This window comes from Heteronotia binoei, chromosome 2, assembly GCF_032191835.1.
Source record: "Heteronotia binoei isolate CCM8104 ecotype False Entrance Well chromosome 2, APGP_CSIRO_Hbin_v1, whole genome shotgun sequence".
NCBI classification, from domain to species: domain Eukaryota; kingdom Metazoa; phylum Chordata; class Lepidosauria; order Squamata; family Gekkonidae; genus Heteronotia; species Heteronotia binoei.
This window is the reverse complement of record NC_083224.1, coordinates 77007310-77020213: the sequence shown is the minus strand read 5'-3', so window position 1 is coordinate 77020213 and position 12904 is coordinate 77007310. Positions and strand designations below refer to the sequence as shown.

Here is a 12904-nt window from a genome sequence, read left to right as displayed (position 1 = left end):
AATGGGAAGCAAAAGCCAGGACAACAGTAGCAGGATACTTGGGAAAAAAACCTATGAATGGCTCTCTTACGATGTGGCAATGGAAAAAGCATATTGTGACATCTGTCAGTTAGCAGCAAATGACATGAATGTTCCTCTTCCAAGTACATCAAGAGACAAGGATGCATGTGAAGCTTTTGTTCAAAATGGCTTCTCAGACTTCTCAGTCCCTTTAAATGTGATGGCCAGAACTGCCTTTGGAGTTCAGTTTTGCTTGTCACAACCTTGCTCCTGGTTCCACCTCCAAAGTCTCTTGGCTCCACCCCCATAATCCCGAGATATGTCTTGAATTGAACCTGGCAGCCCTAATTGGGGCATGGAAAGAAACATAAGGTATGGGCTTTCTGGTTGTAGTTTGACAACAGAAGTGGGGTCAGTACTCCCTTTCTAAAGAGGAAAGTGCATGGTTGATATGTTCTTTAAACCCTGTTTTCAAAGTTTGTGGACAGGGAAAAGGTGCGAGTCTTGTAGCAGTAGAGAAAAAAATTCTACATAAATTCAGAGCAGATGTATATATTAATGTATCTCACCAATAGTATCCCTCGTTTGTAAAATGTGGTCAATGTCTTCTAAGCAGTATAGATACAAAACATGCCCATATGCATGTTCTATATGTATTTGAGGTGCCTTGGAGCATATGCCTTGCTTTATTGCTTTGATCATTTGGAAAAAAACCTGAGAGCAAAACCACTAAAATGCAACAAGAAGTTTATTTATAAAGTATGTTTAATTTTTTTCTGTATGGGAATCTGAAAATGTGTAACTAATTCCAAATTGGTCCATAGTGTGGCTCAATACAGCCACAAAATGGAGCTAGAGAAAGATAGGAAGTATTTCTCTACAACCCTGAAAGAAATCCTAGGAGTACAGAATAATCCAAAATCTGACACTGGATGAGAATTCATCGCACAACTGGGCAGCAGAGCCTGATGCCAGCAACCACTCTGCAACTCAGGCCAACTTTTCTTTGTGAAAGGTTGCCAGGGAGGGAAGGATGGAAAGCTGAAGATGGAAAGGGTTGCCAGGCAACTGGTGGGAGGGGCAGGGGGAGACATGGGGCATGATGTCAGCACCTCTACATCACTTCCAGAGAAAACTTGGACGTCCCATTTCACCTCTGGGTTGTTCCAGAAGTGACACAGAGATGTCACCAATGTCACTATTTTTTGTTTTCTTTTCTCTTGCTGCCACTCAGATTGGTATTGGGCAAAGGGTGCTGCCAGTGGGAGGGCTCCCACCATAGCAGGAAGCCTGGCAGTGCTACTTCTATTAAAGGGATAGGAGCCTGTTGGTAACTCAAGGTGCAGCTTGAGGCTCTGCAATGCAATCAGGGAAAATTCCCCCATTCCACCCTTCATTTGCCCAAGAAGTGTCCTGCTTATGGAAAAACAACTTGGGATCCAACTCAATAAAAGGTACAGCATGATAAATGCTGCTTATACACATATAACCCTAAAATTCAATTTTTTAAAGAAAAGCCAAGTCCCCCCCCCCAAAAAAAATCAAATATAATGATAGGGTTAAAACCTTTTAAAAATAGTATTCTGTTCCAATATACGCCATACTAAAACATGTGACAAACCACTGCAAAAGAATTGGTGACAGTCTGAAGAACTGCCTGCAAAATCAGTAAGATTTTGAAGGAGTGGGAGGAATCTAGAAATGAACCCTTCCTTCATGGCTGAACTAATTCATTGAGTGGTTTTAATAGACACACATTCTGACTCCTAAGACATGACCAGTGAATCTGTTTGTCACTATATTCACTATATATAAAGGCAAAGAAATAAGTACATCTGGCATCCCTTCAAGGTTAAATCAATAGTAATATAGCTCTAAGTCTTCATTTATTCCTTACGGGTTCCTGGTTTGTAGCCTCAAAGTTCACTGTGCTTCTGATTTTAGTAATAGGTTGTCTTTTCTTTCTGTAGTTCATATATGACAACTGCAGGTTTATGACTGTTTCCAGAAAAATGTTTCATTGACAGGGCACTTGTTTTCATCTGTTGGATATTTATTTTGTATTCCCCAATATATTTTTAAAACTTTTCACTCAATTTTGTTCTGGTCTTTTAATTATATGTTTCACTTCATTAGAACAAGATGTGGTGCATATTGTCTGTTTTCTAGAGAGTTCATAAATGTTTAGTTTTATATGTGAGACCATGATAAATACATTTTTTCACAAAGAAAATGGCTTTAACGGAAGGCCCCATTCCAAGAAAAGGTCCATCCAGTTATAGACAAGCATATCTCTATTTTGATCTGTGAAATGCTGGGCAAAATATGGCTTTGAATCTGGACAGTGAGTGTAATCTGCTTGGAAATTTGTTCATTTTGCCAAGCTCATATTCATTTTAGAAGGGCTTATACAAGAAAACTTCCTGTAGAATTGTGATTTTTTGTCTCCAGTAATCATGAAATCTAAAACAAAATATAGAGAATTTATGATGTGATTGGCGCAGAATTTTGGGTTGGGTTTCTTATGAAATGGGCATTAAGTTTCTCAAACATCTACGAACATCTTACGTTTCTATAATTCTCTTTGAATTTGGCTATTAGAATTATTGTAGATGCAGTTATAGCATTTGTCCACCAGAGGTCTCAGTGTCTCAGTCTTTCAGAACCATAGAACTACACTAACGGCTTCAAATTAGGTTACTGGGCACGAGGGCAACCACTATGGCAGCCATTGGCATGAACCCAGCAACTAGATTTAGGGAACTGGTTGCCTGAGGCGTTCCCAGCCATTATTGTTTATTATTTACATTTGGCTGCAAAATTGGTGACATCAGAAGCACAACTGAATGACACAAGTAGCCGGGTGTGTGATGTCATTACTGCCTATATAAACTGTGGATTTTTCCGCCCACGCTGCTGATCTGAACCAGGGGGTAACTAGAGACTCCTTCTGTGTCAGATTATGCCACACTAATTGGGACTTAGAATCTTGGACCGCTCTGCAGAGACAGTTTCTTCTGCTGAACAGCCTAAGAGAGAAAACAGCCTTGGCTGATTGAAAACATCTTCTGTTTGGGGTCTTCTGTTGTAGTTGTGGGAGTGTGCGTAAAGTACATTTGATTATTACGATGTGTAATTCAACTGCTGATAGCTTATGTTATGCCTTCTGAATGCCCAAGTACAATAAAGTTTATCTGCATGGTTTGTCTGTGATTGTTTGGGTTATTGGATGCCAGGGAAGCTATAAGTCCCGCATCAGTAATATAAAGTAATTACTTTAAAATATCATAGAATGTGGGGTTTGTGCAGTTAATTGTTTTGTTCCTAGAATGTGCAGTGGGTATATAATAAGAGCCATTTATATAATCAGGAAAGTTTTTCAATGCACAACAATATTTTACTCCACATGGTAAACAAATGGTCATTCTTTATTTTTACCTTTTCCCCATCTATTCTCTCTGTCTTTCTCTCTGTCTCTCTCCTGTGTATTCATTTCAGTATCTCAGCCCCCCACTATTACAAAGCAGTCTGTGAAGAATTATATTGTAGATCCAAGAGACAACATAATCATTGAATGTGAAGCCAAAGGCAACCCCTTCCCCATGTGAGTAAAGTTTTTTTTTTAAAAAATGGTTACCTCTAAGCTGCAGAGCCTTGTGAGCAAAAATTCTACTTTGTGAGCTACTGGTATTAAAGTTGTGAGCTACTGGCATTAAAATTGTGAGCTACTGCATAAATTATTGTCCTCTGGGATCATCTTCCTGAGCTAAGACAAAAATGTGTGAGCTGGAGGCTAAAACTCTGTGAGCTAGCTCGCTCTAACTCAGCTTAGAGGGAACACTGGTTACTGATTGCCCTTTCTTGTAGCTACTGATTGCAGCTCCATGTACTTCACTTTCTAATCGTGATTAGAAAAGGTAGACTAGAAATGATGTAATATATCTTCAGGCCCAGTACTAGGGTTTCTAACACCCCAGGCCGCCCCTGTACCCCCCCCCCACAAAAGTGACATAATTGGGGCACAAAGCCCTGTGCCTGGCCCTCTCCCGCTTCAAAGGGAGCTGGAAAGACCTCTTCCCAGCTTCCTCTGAAGCGGGAGAGGGCTGGGCTTTGAGCATGCTTGCTGCCAGGCCCCCCCCCCCAACTTTGCCAAGGCTCAAGCAGCCTTGGCAAGATTGGGAATGCAGTGGGCACGGGCAGAACGTGAGGAGAGGGGGTGTCTCCTGGCGCCCCTAGGCCAGGTGGCTCCCTAGACCACCACCTACTTGGCCAGCTCCCACACACTGGCCCTGTATATCCTATGGGTCAGTGTATCATAGCTTTCTCATGGGACAGAAGGAAATATGTGCTATTCCTTCAACTTGCAAGTGTATTTGTTAAACGGCTCAGGTATCAAGGAATTAGTCTAAGTATATTAAATGCCTGTAAGATATCTTCCCTTATGAGCCTGCATGCCAAGGGTGTTTGGCAGATAAGTTTCTTCAAGTTGTACCCTCATGTAGAGTGCCATTTTTGACCATAGCCTGTTCTCATACCTTCTTCATGGCCACCTGTCAGTTAAAGGGAGAACTTCCTTTGTATATCTAAGAGAGCCCTTCATTGAGGTAGATCCAAGAGGGCAGCCATGTTGGTCTGAAGCAGTTGAGCAAAGCAGGAGTCAAGTTTCACCTTTAAGACCAACCAAACTGATCCCCTCATCTGATGAAGTGAGCTTAGAGAGCGCACGAAAGCTTACGTTCTCAATAAAATTTGGTTGGTCTTAAAGGTGAAACTTGATTCCTGCTTTGTTCAAGAGCTCTTCATTGCTGGTTTTTAGGAGGGCCAAGAAAACCATTTTTAATAAAATGTTAATATTGATTTCTCTTGTAGATCAAGCAGTCAATCAGACATGTTAAATAATGCAGTTTCAATCCACTTTCAGTGCATTTTCAAACTGGATTTTGCCCGTGCACACAGTAAAATCCAGTTGGAATGTGCATTGAAAGTGGCTTGAAACTGCATTATTTAGCATGTCTGATTGCTTCTGTTGTGGTTTTAATATGTATAGTGGGATCATTGTTAATTGCCTTGGCCACTGATGAGAACAGGAAGGGTAGAAGCATTTCAAAACAAATGTGCCAAACTCAAATTGTCCCTGAGGGAAATTTGAGGGCGTCTGTGTCACAAAACTTCTATTGAAGCTGAATGCTTCACAGAAAGATATCGCAGTGTGACTTATACTTGCCATGTGACAGTCATTCCAGTGAAATGTATGTAAAGATTTTGACCCTTTTTATTTTCTCTACTCTTTCATACTGTGAGTGGTAAAATCTTAAATATAAGACTCTGTTTTCAGATTGTACTTCTGCTAGAGTAAACAATCGATTCTGATAGTATTGTGAGAGAGAACAGCTCACAAATCTGTAAACTATATAACAGGTGACAAAAGTCTTCCTGTGTGGACAACTCTAGGCTAACTGCAGGAAGGGCAGAGTTTCTGTGCAAAGCCCATGGTCTGAATGCAAGAAGTTCCAGGTTTAGCCCCTGACATTTCCAACTGAGTAAGAGGACTGGAAATACCTGAGACCTTGCAAAGCCAATTCCAGTCAAGAGTATATAATGCTAAGCCACGTGAACCAGTGGACTAACTTGGTTTGAAGCAGCTTCATATATTCATGTTATGTTTCTATTTACAGATTTACATGGACACGAAATGGGAAGTTCTTCAATGTTGCAAAAGACCCAAGAGTAAGCATGAGACGCAGATCGGGTACACTTAGCATTGACTTCCGCAGTGGTGGTAGGCCAGAGGACTACGAGGGGGAATATCAGTGTTTTGCTCGGAATGACTTTGGGACAGCCATTTCAAACAAAATCATCCTGCAGGTTTCAAGTAAGTAGGATAACTACAGGGTTTATAACACTAAGGATTGTAGCTTTAGAGAGAGTATGGCTTAATTTAGTGTTGTTTATTAACTCAGGTGTTGTTAGAACTTAGTTTCAACAATATACACATTTTCAAAACTAATACTAACAGTCATCTTCCCTAGCAGAAGCTTTTAGATTTCATTATATGTTTGCAGTTTGTCTTTATGACACATATCTCTAGCTGCCTCTACTCCTAGGCTGTCTGATTACTGAGGATTTGGCCCATGACTTGGCAGAAAGATATTGTTTGTTTGTTGATTATTTCATTAAATGTATTAACCACCCTTCCCTGTGAGCAGAGCTCAGGACAGCATACAGACACACACACACAGAGTAGATAATTTCAATTAAAACCTACATTATGTTTTTTCCATTTTATGGGAAGGGCGGGATATAAGTCATAGAATAAATAAAAAATAAAATAAATTAAAAACCAAGCCCAGGTAAAAAAAAGTCCCTATTACAGGATGGCAAAAAAAGTTACAATTTCTGAGCCTCCTGGGGGTTTCCAAGGTGGTGGGGAGAGTGTGATAGGCCTATCAGTCCAGCTCTTCTGGGCTTTTGCTTGGACTCAATTCTCTACATGAAGAAGACCTCTTTATAAGAAAATCCATATACTCCCTCACTTTTGAAGTGCAGCATGGATTTGCTTTACTCTATGAACAAAAGTTGTGGATATTCAATAGAAGTTGCTGCCAGGACACTTTGATCTTGGCCCATCAACCTTGCTTTTTATAGCCTTTTGGTAGTTTTTGGCTTTAGCTTTTGTCTTGGAAGAAGAGACTTTCTCAAGAAATTCCTAATGAGTAAACTGCCAATAAGGAAAGAAATAACTTTAAGCAGAACACCTTCATTTACAAGATGTAAAGCAACATGGTTGTAAGCAGGGCTTCTTTTGTAGCAGGAACTCCTTTGCATAATAGGCCACACACCCCTGATGCAGCCAATCTTTCTGGAGCTTACAGTAGGCCCTGTACTAAGAGCCCTATAAGTAGAGATGTGAAGGCCCAGAAAAATCCGAGGAAAAACCTTCCCCCCCCCATTTTTTTTTTCTTGAAGCCTTTTTTGTGTTTTTTTCTGAAAAATTGGAAAAATGGAAAAAAAGAAAAAAAATGATTATGGAACGTTTTATTTTAACATGATGAATAAAATATTTTAAGACAAGGTGTTCAAATATTTTCCAAATCATTTCTAAAAAATAAGTATGGTATCAGATTATTCTAATTTCTGTGCACTGAGGACAAGAAAGTTCTAGGTCATGCCCATTCATTTAAACTTAGTCCTACACTCCTTTCTATACACTTCCCCCCTCTTCAATTCTTTTTATGAGAATGAGTTTTTTATTTTTATTTAATACTATGGAGAGGAAGTACGAATAATTGTTATTTCTGGATTTTTAAAAACTGTTTTGTGGAGGTTTTTTAGTCTGTTCCCCATAAACTAGTAAACAGTTCAGGAGATTGTTGCTCCATTTGTTACAATTACAAATAAATATTATCTAAAAAGTAAATTCTGTTTGTAATAATTGTTTGGATACACTATATTTTTAATATGCTAGTTATAATAATAATAATAATAATTTTTTATTTCTATCCCGCCCTCCCCGCCGAAGCAGGCTCAGGGCAGCTCACAACATAAAATGCACTGTACATCAGTTATAGTTATAAAAAACATGGTTAAAACAAATTATAGATTATTAAAATTAACATTTAACAATGTGGCGATATAAACATTAGATCTTCAGTGGAATTCAGTGACTAGAAGCATTTTCAGCAGCATTTCCTAGCTTTGTCACTGGTTGAAGGCCATCTTGAAAAGGTGGGTCTTACAGGCCCTACGGAATTGATCTAAGCATCGTAGGGCCTGCACCTCCTCAGGGAGTTGATTCCACAGCAGTGGAGCTGCGACAGAGAAGGCCCGATCCTGGGTGGCCTTCAAACTGGCCTCCCTTGGCCCAGGGACATTCAGCTGGTTTTTTCCAGCTGACCTCAGCGCTCTCTGGGGCTCATATGGGGAGAGACGGTCCCTCAGGTAGGTAGGTCCTTGGCCATATAGGGCTTTAAAGGTGATGACCAGCACTTTGTAGCGAACTCGGTATGCCACTGGCAGCCAGTGCAGTCCGCGTAGCCCCGGCTGTATGTGCACCTTGGGAGCCCCAGCAACAGCCTAGCCGCTGCATTCTGCACCAGCTGCAGCCGCCGAGTTCGGCACAGGGGCAGCCCCATGTAGAGGGCGTTGCAGTAGTCCAGTCTCGAGGTGACCGTAGCATGGATCACCATTGCTAGGTCACGGCGCTCCAGGAAGGGGGCCAACTGCTTCGCCCGTCGAAGATGAAAGAACGCGGACTTGGCAGCGGCCGCTATCTGTGCCTCCATTGATAATGAAGGCTCCAGAAGAACCCCCAGGCTCTTGACCCTATGGGCTGCTTTCAGCAGCACACCGTCAAAAACCAGCAAGGGGATTTCCCTTCCCAGGGCACCGCGACCCAAGCAAAGGACCTCTGTCTTCGTTGGATTCAACTTCAGCCCGCTCAGTCTGAGCCAACCTGCCACGGCTTGCAGTGCTAGGTCCAGGTTTTCTGGGATGGAGTCAGGCCGGCCATCCATTAGTAGATAGAGCTGGGTGTCATCAGCATATTGATGGCACCCAAGCCCAAACCTCCGGGCAATCTGGGCAAGGGGGCGCATATAGATGTTAAACAGCATCGGGGAGAGAACTGCCCGTTCTCCCTAGGAGGCGGAGGACATCTTGGGTGCTTTCCCACCGTCCTATCAGGGAGGCAGGAATCAAAACTTCCTCTTCCTGTGGCTGTGGGGAACCACCCATCTTCAGTTCCTTTCCTGCCTCGACAGGGAGAGATGTGCTTAGGATAGGTCCTATCCCTTTAAGTGCCTTTCTTCTTCTTCTTCTTCAAAAAAATCTTTCTTCCTCTTTCGCTCTTACCTTCTTCTTTATTCAACTTTTCAATCCTTCCAGCCTTTTCTGCTGCTTTTAACCTCGCCTCTCTTCTGTGGATTCTCGAATCCTCCCCCCCCCCCCCGAAGAGAAGCGGCGCGCCGGCGGCTCGGGCTGCGTTTACAAGCCGCGGCGCGAAACAGATGGCGCGCAGGGCAAAGGACGCCTGCCCCAACGAGGACTCGGCCGCCTGCACATCGCGCGGGGCCGAGAGGCCACTTCCCGGAGCCGGCATGACCACGGGGCTTGCCGCGGCTGCCGGCAACGTGCCCTGTAGGGGCAGAACAAGGAGGGAAGAGGATCGCAGATCGGAACGGAAGCGGCGCTGGTCGTCCTCAGCAGCGGAGGAGGCTTCCTCCTCAGAGCGCCGTCCTGGCCATGAGGGCCATTTTGAAAAGCGCAAACGCGCGCGAAAGGACGGGGACCAGCAGCTTAGCAGCCTCCAGGGGCGGGACCCCCCCCATGCCAACCTCCAGGCGGGAGACTTCGACACCTTCGAGGTGCAGCCACAGCAGGAGGCCACGCAGACCCTCCAGCCCCAGACGGGCTTGGGTAATGTACCCATGATGGGACCTTCTCTATTTACTGAATTTCTAGAGTCAATCAGACAGACTGTAGGAGCTGCAGTTGAGGTGGCCACCCTCAAGAGGCCAAGGCCCTCTAGCCCACCCCCTCCCCCCAGGTCACCTTCACCCAAAAGGTCTAGGGAACGGGGCTCCCACTCCAGGGCCACTAGAGACTCCCTAGTCAGTGACTTCCTGGAGGGCGAGAGATCCCAGTATGGGGATCAGTCAGAAGAGTCAGAAGAGGGGGAAAGGGAGGAGGGCGAATTCCTCTCGGATGAGGAGATAGAGGGTACGCCTGTACCAGAACCCTCCTCACGCTTCTTCAGGGCAGAGGAGTTTCAATCCCTCTTACCCAAGGTGCTGGCTGCACTGGACCTCCAAGGGTCGCCAGAGGACCAGGAGGTTGCCAACCCCCTGACTAGCCCCAGGAACATACCCAAGGGGAACTCAGAGTTCTTCCCGAGGCACCGATCCTCTGACAGGATCTTCCCTTTCCCAGAGTTCTTCGAGCGCCAGCTAAGATCCGAATGGGCAAAACCAAGTACCAGCAGGCAGGTTCCCAACTCTATTAAGAAGCTATATGAGCTACCTGCCTTCACTAATGACATGCTGCAGGTCCCCTTAGTAGATGCACCTGTGGCAGCTCTACAGTCCCATGGCCTACTAGCAGAAGATGGCCAAGGGTCGATTAGGGACAACTGGGACAGGAAGATTGACCTGGCCCTGAAGAGGAGCCATGAGGCTATGGCCCTGGCCATCAAAGCTGCTGCCGCCAACTCTATAGTCTCTAGGGCGGCGATAGTGTGGATCAGACGTCTGTCTCAGCTATTGCCGGAGGCAGATAGAAGGACCCTGGAGGGCACCAGCAGAATCATGCGGGCGGCTGAGTTCTCAGCGGATGCCTCCTTAGATGCCCTTACCTTCTCCGCTAGGGCGATGGTGGCTAACGCGGTAGCCAGAAGGGGGCTCTGGCTTAGAGCCTGGCCAGCCGACGTCCATTCCAAGTCAATCGTCTCAGGATATCCCTTTCAGGGTGAGAAGTTATTCGGTGACACACTGGAAAAGATCCTTGTGGAGACGCGAGATAAGAAGAAGGCCATGCCTAAGTTCCTGAGGCGCACCGACAGGCAAGGGTTTGGCTCCAATTCCTTTCGGACCTCCTCCAACTTCCACAAACCGAAGCAAGAGTACAAGAAATCAACCTGGAACCAACCTAAGCAGGGCTTCCATAAGAACCACTCCAACAACCGATTTCAGAGGAACCAGCCCGACAGATCGGGCAAATTCCAGAAGGGCCCCAAGCCCAACCAGGCATGACTGGGACCACATCCCAGTAGGGGGCCGCCTGCTGCACTTTCATCAGGCTTGGGTGGAATCGCAGGCGGACTCTTGGACTCTAGAGATTGTCTCCCGGGGTTACCCGATTGAGTTCAGGCGTACACCCCCAGATCGTTTCATTATTTCCCCACTCCGCTCAAACCCGGAGCGGAGGGACATCACCCTCAAGGCAATATGCCACCTTCTGGATTCAGCGGTAATAGAACAAGTCCCTCCGAAGCAGAAATATCAAGGTGTCTACTCCATCTTCTTCACAGTTCCCAAGAGGAACGGGGACTGGAGAGCAATTTTGGACTTAAAATTCCTGAACAGAAACATCAAACTACGACACTTCAGAATGGAATCCATCAAGTCCATAACAGAGGCCCTGAACCACAGGGACTACATGTCATCGCTGGACCTGACAAAGGCTTACCTACATATCCCGATCCTACCCTCACACCGCAAGTTCCTGCATTTCTGCGTAAATGGCTCTCACTACCAATTCAGAGCCCTACCTTTCGGACTTGCAACAGCTCCACGGGTGTTCACCAAGGTGTTGGTGAATCTGATTGCACACCTCAGACAGAGGGGCATACACGTGCACCCGTATCTCGACGACCTGTTGCTAAGGTCATCGTCAAGGGAGAAAGCAGAACAGGACTTACAGAGCACAGTCAGCTGCCTCCAAAGACACGGCTTCCTGATCAATACAGCCAAGAGTCACCTTCACCCGACTCAGAGACTAGAACACCTGGGCATGATAGTGGACACAAACCTCAAAGCCATCTTTCTCCCAGAGGACAAGATCTTAAAGACAATGGCGCTGGCGCAACAGGTGATCCAGGCGTCATCATCAACACTCCTGACTCTAGCAAGGCTCATGGGCCTCCTCATCTCAAACCTCGAGGCACTACAGTGGTGTCGACACCACACCAGACAACTCCAGATGTTCCTTCGTCCCCATCAACTACAGATCATGGAGAGACGCTCCATATCCCTAACACTGCCCCCGGCGGTGAAGGAGAGCCTCGGGTGGTGAACCAAGGCCAGCAACTTGCGTCAGGGGAGAGTCTTCCTCATAGAGGGGGAGCTGCAGCTGTTTTCGGATGCCAGTCTCTCCGGTTGGGGGGCAACTCTCAACGAGATCCCCACACAGGGCCAGTGGATGGCCAAGGAATCGAGCCTCCCAATCAACCTCCTAGAGCTTCGGGCAGTTCGCCTAGCTCTCCTACACTTCCAGGACCAAGTCTCAGGCCAACACGTCCTAGTGCGAACGGACAACATAGCAGCGAAGGCCTACCTAAACAATCAAGGGGGGTCCAGGTCCAGCTCCCTCTACAGGGAGGCCGGAAAACTGTTCGCCTGGGCAGAACTTCACCTGAAGTCAATAAGAGCAGAGCACATCAAGGGGGCGCACAACGTGCAGACGGACTGGCTCAGTCGGGAGAGCATCCAGGCAGGGGAGTGGTCTCTCAACAGAGCTATATTTCTAAAGATAGTGGATCAGTTTGGCCCGCCAACCCTGGATCTCTTCGCATCTCACCAGAATCACCAGCTGCCCCGGTTCTTCACAAGATACTTTCACAGTCAGGCGGAGGCCACAGACGCTCTAACATCCCCGTGGCCACAAGGACTCCTGTATGCCTTCCCTCCAATCCCGGTCATCCCGAAATTACTCAGAAAGATCAGGACGCTGGGGGCAGAGGTCATCCTGGTTACACCCTGGTGGCCTCGGCGTCCCTGGTTCTCTTCAATCCAGCAGATGTCGGCGGAGGAACCCCTTTACCTACCAACCTGGCCGGACATGCTGCTGCAGGGACCGGTGTGGCACCCCCACCCAGAATGGCTGAGATTGACCGCGTGGAGGTTGAGAGGAGATCGCTACTAGGCCTAGGATATACCAGCGAAGTGACAAATACCATCTTGGCATCCAGAAAAGAATCCACTACGCGGATCTACAACATGTCTTGGAAAGCCTTCCACAGGTGGTGCCGGAGAAAGAGTGTGGATCCGTTACATCCTACTGTCCCCAGAGTGCTACAGTTCCTTCAGGATGGTCTGCAGTCCGGCCTGAAGCCAGCCACACTCAAACGTCAGATCGCAGCACTGTCGTCAGTACTTCAGCAGGTGGATGGCGTATCCTTGTCGTCTCACCC

General features: G+C 46.2%; 1 protein-coding gene across 26 annotated transcripts in view; it reads left to right on the top strand.

Annotated features, from left to right (window-relative positions):
- Positions 1–12904, top strand: part of NFASC (neurofascin) — a 351530-nt gene that overhangs the window by 182096 nt on the left and 156530 nt on the right. For all 26 annotated transcript variants that reach the window (XM_060231340.1, XM_060231335.1, XM_060231339.1 and 23 more), the window contains 2 exons: positions 3499–3604; positions 5676–5872. In XM_060231340.1, the coding sequence (XP_060087323.1) occupies positions 3499–3604; positions 5676–5872 (303 nt within the window). The remainder of the gene's footprint in view (positions 1–3498; positions 3605–5675; positions 5873–12904) is intronic.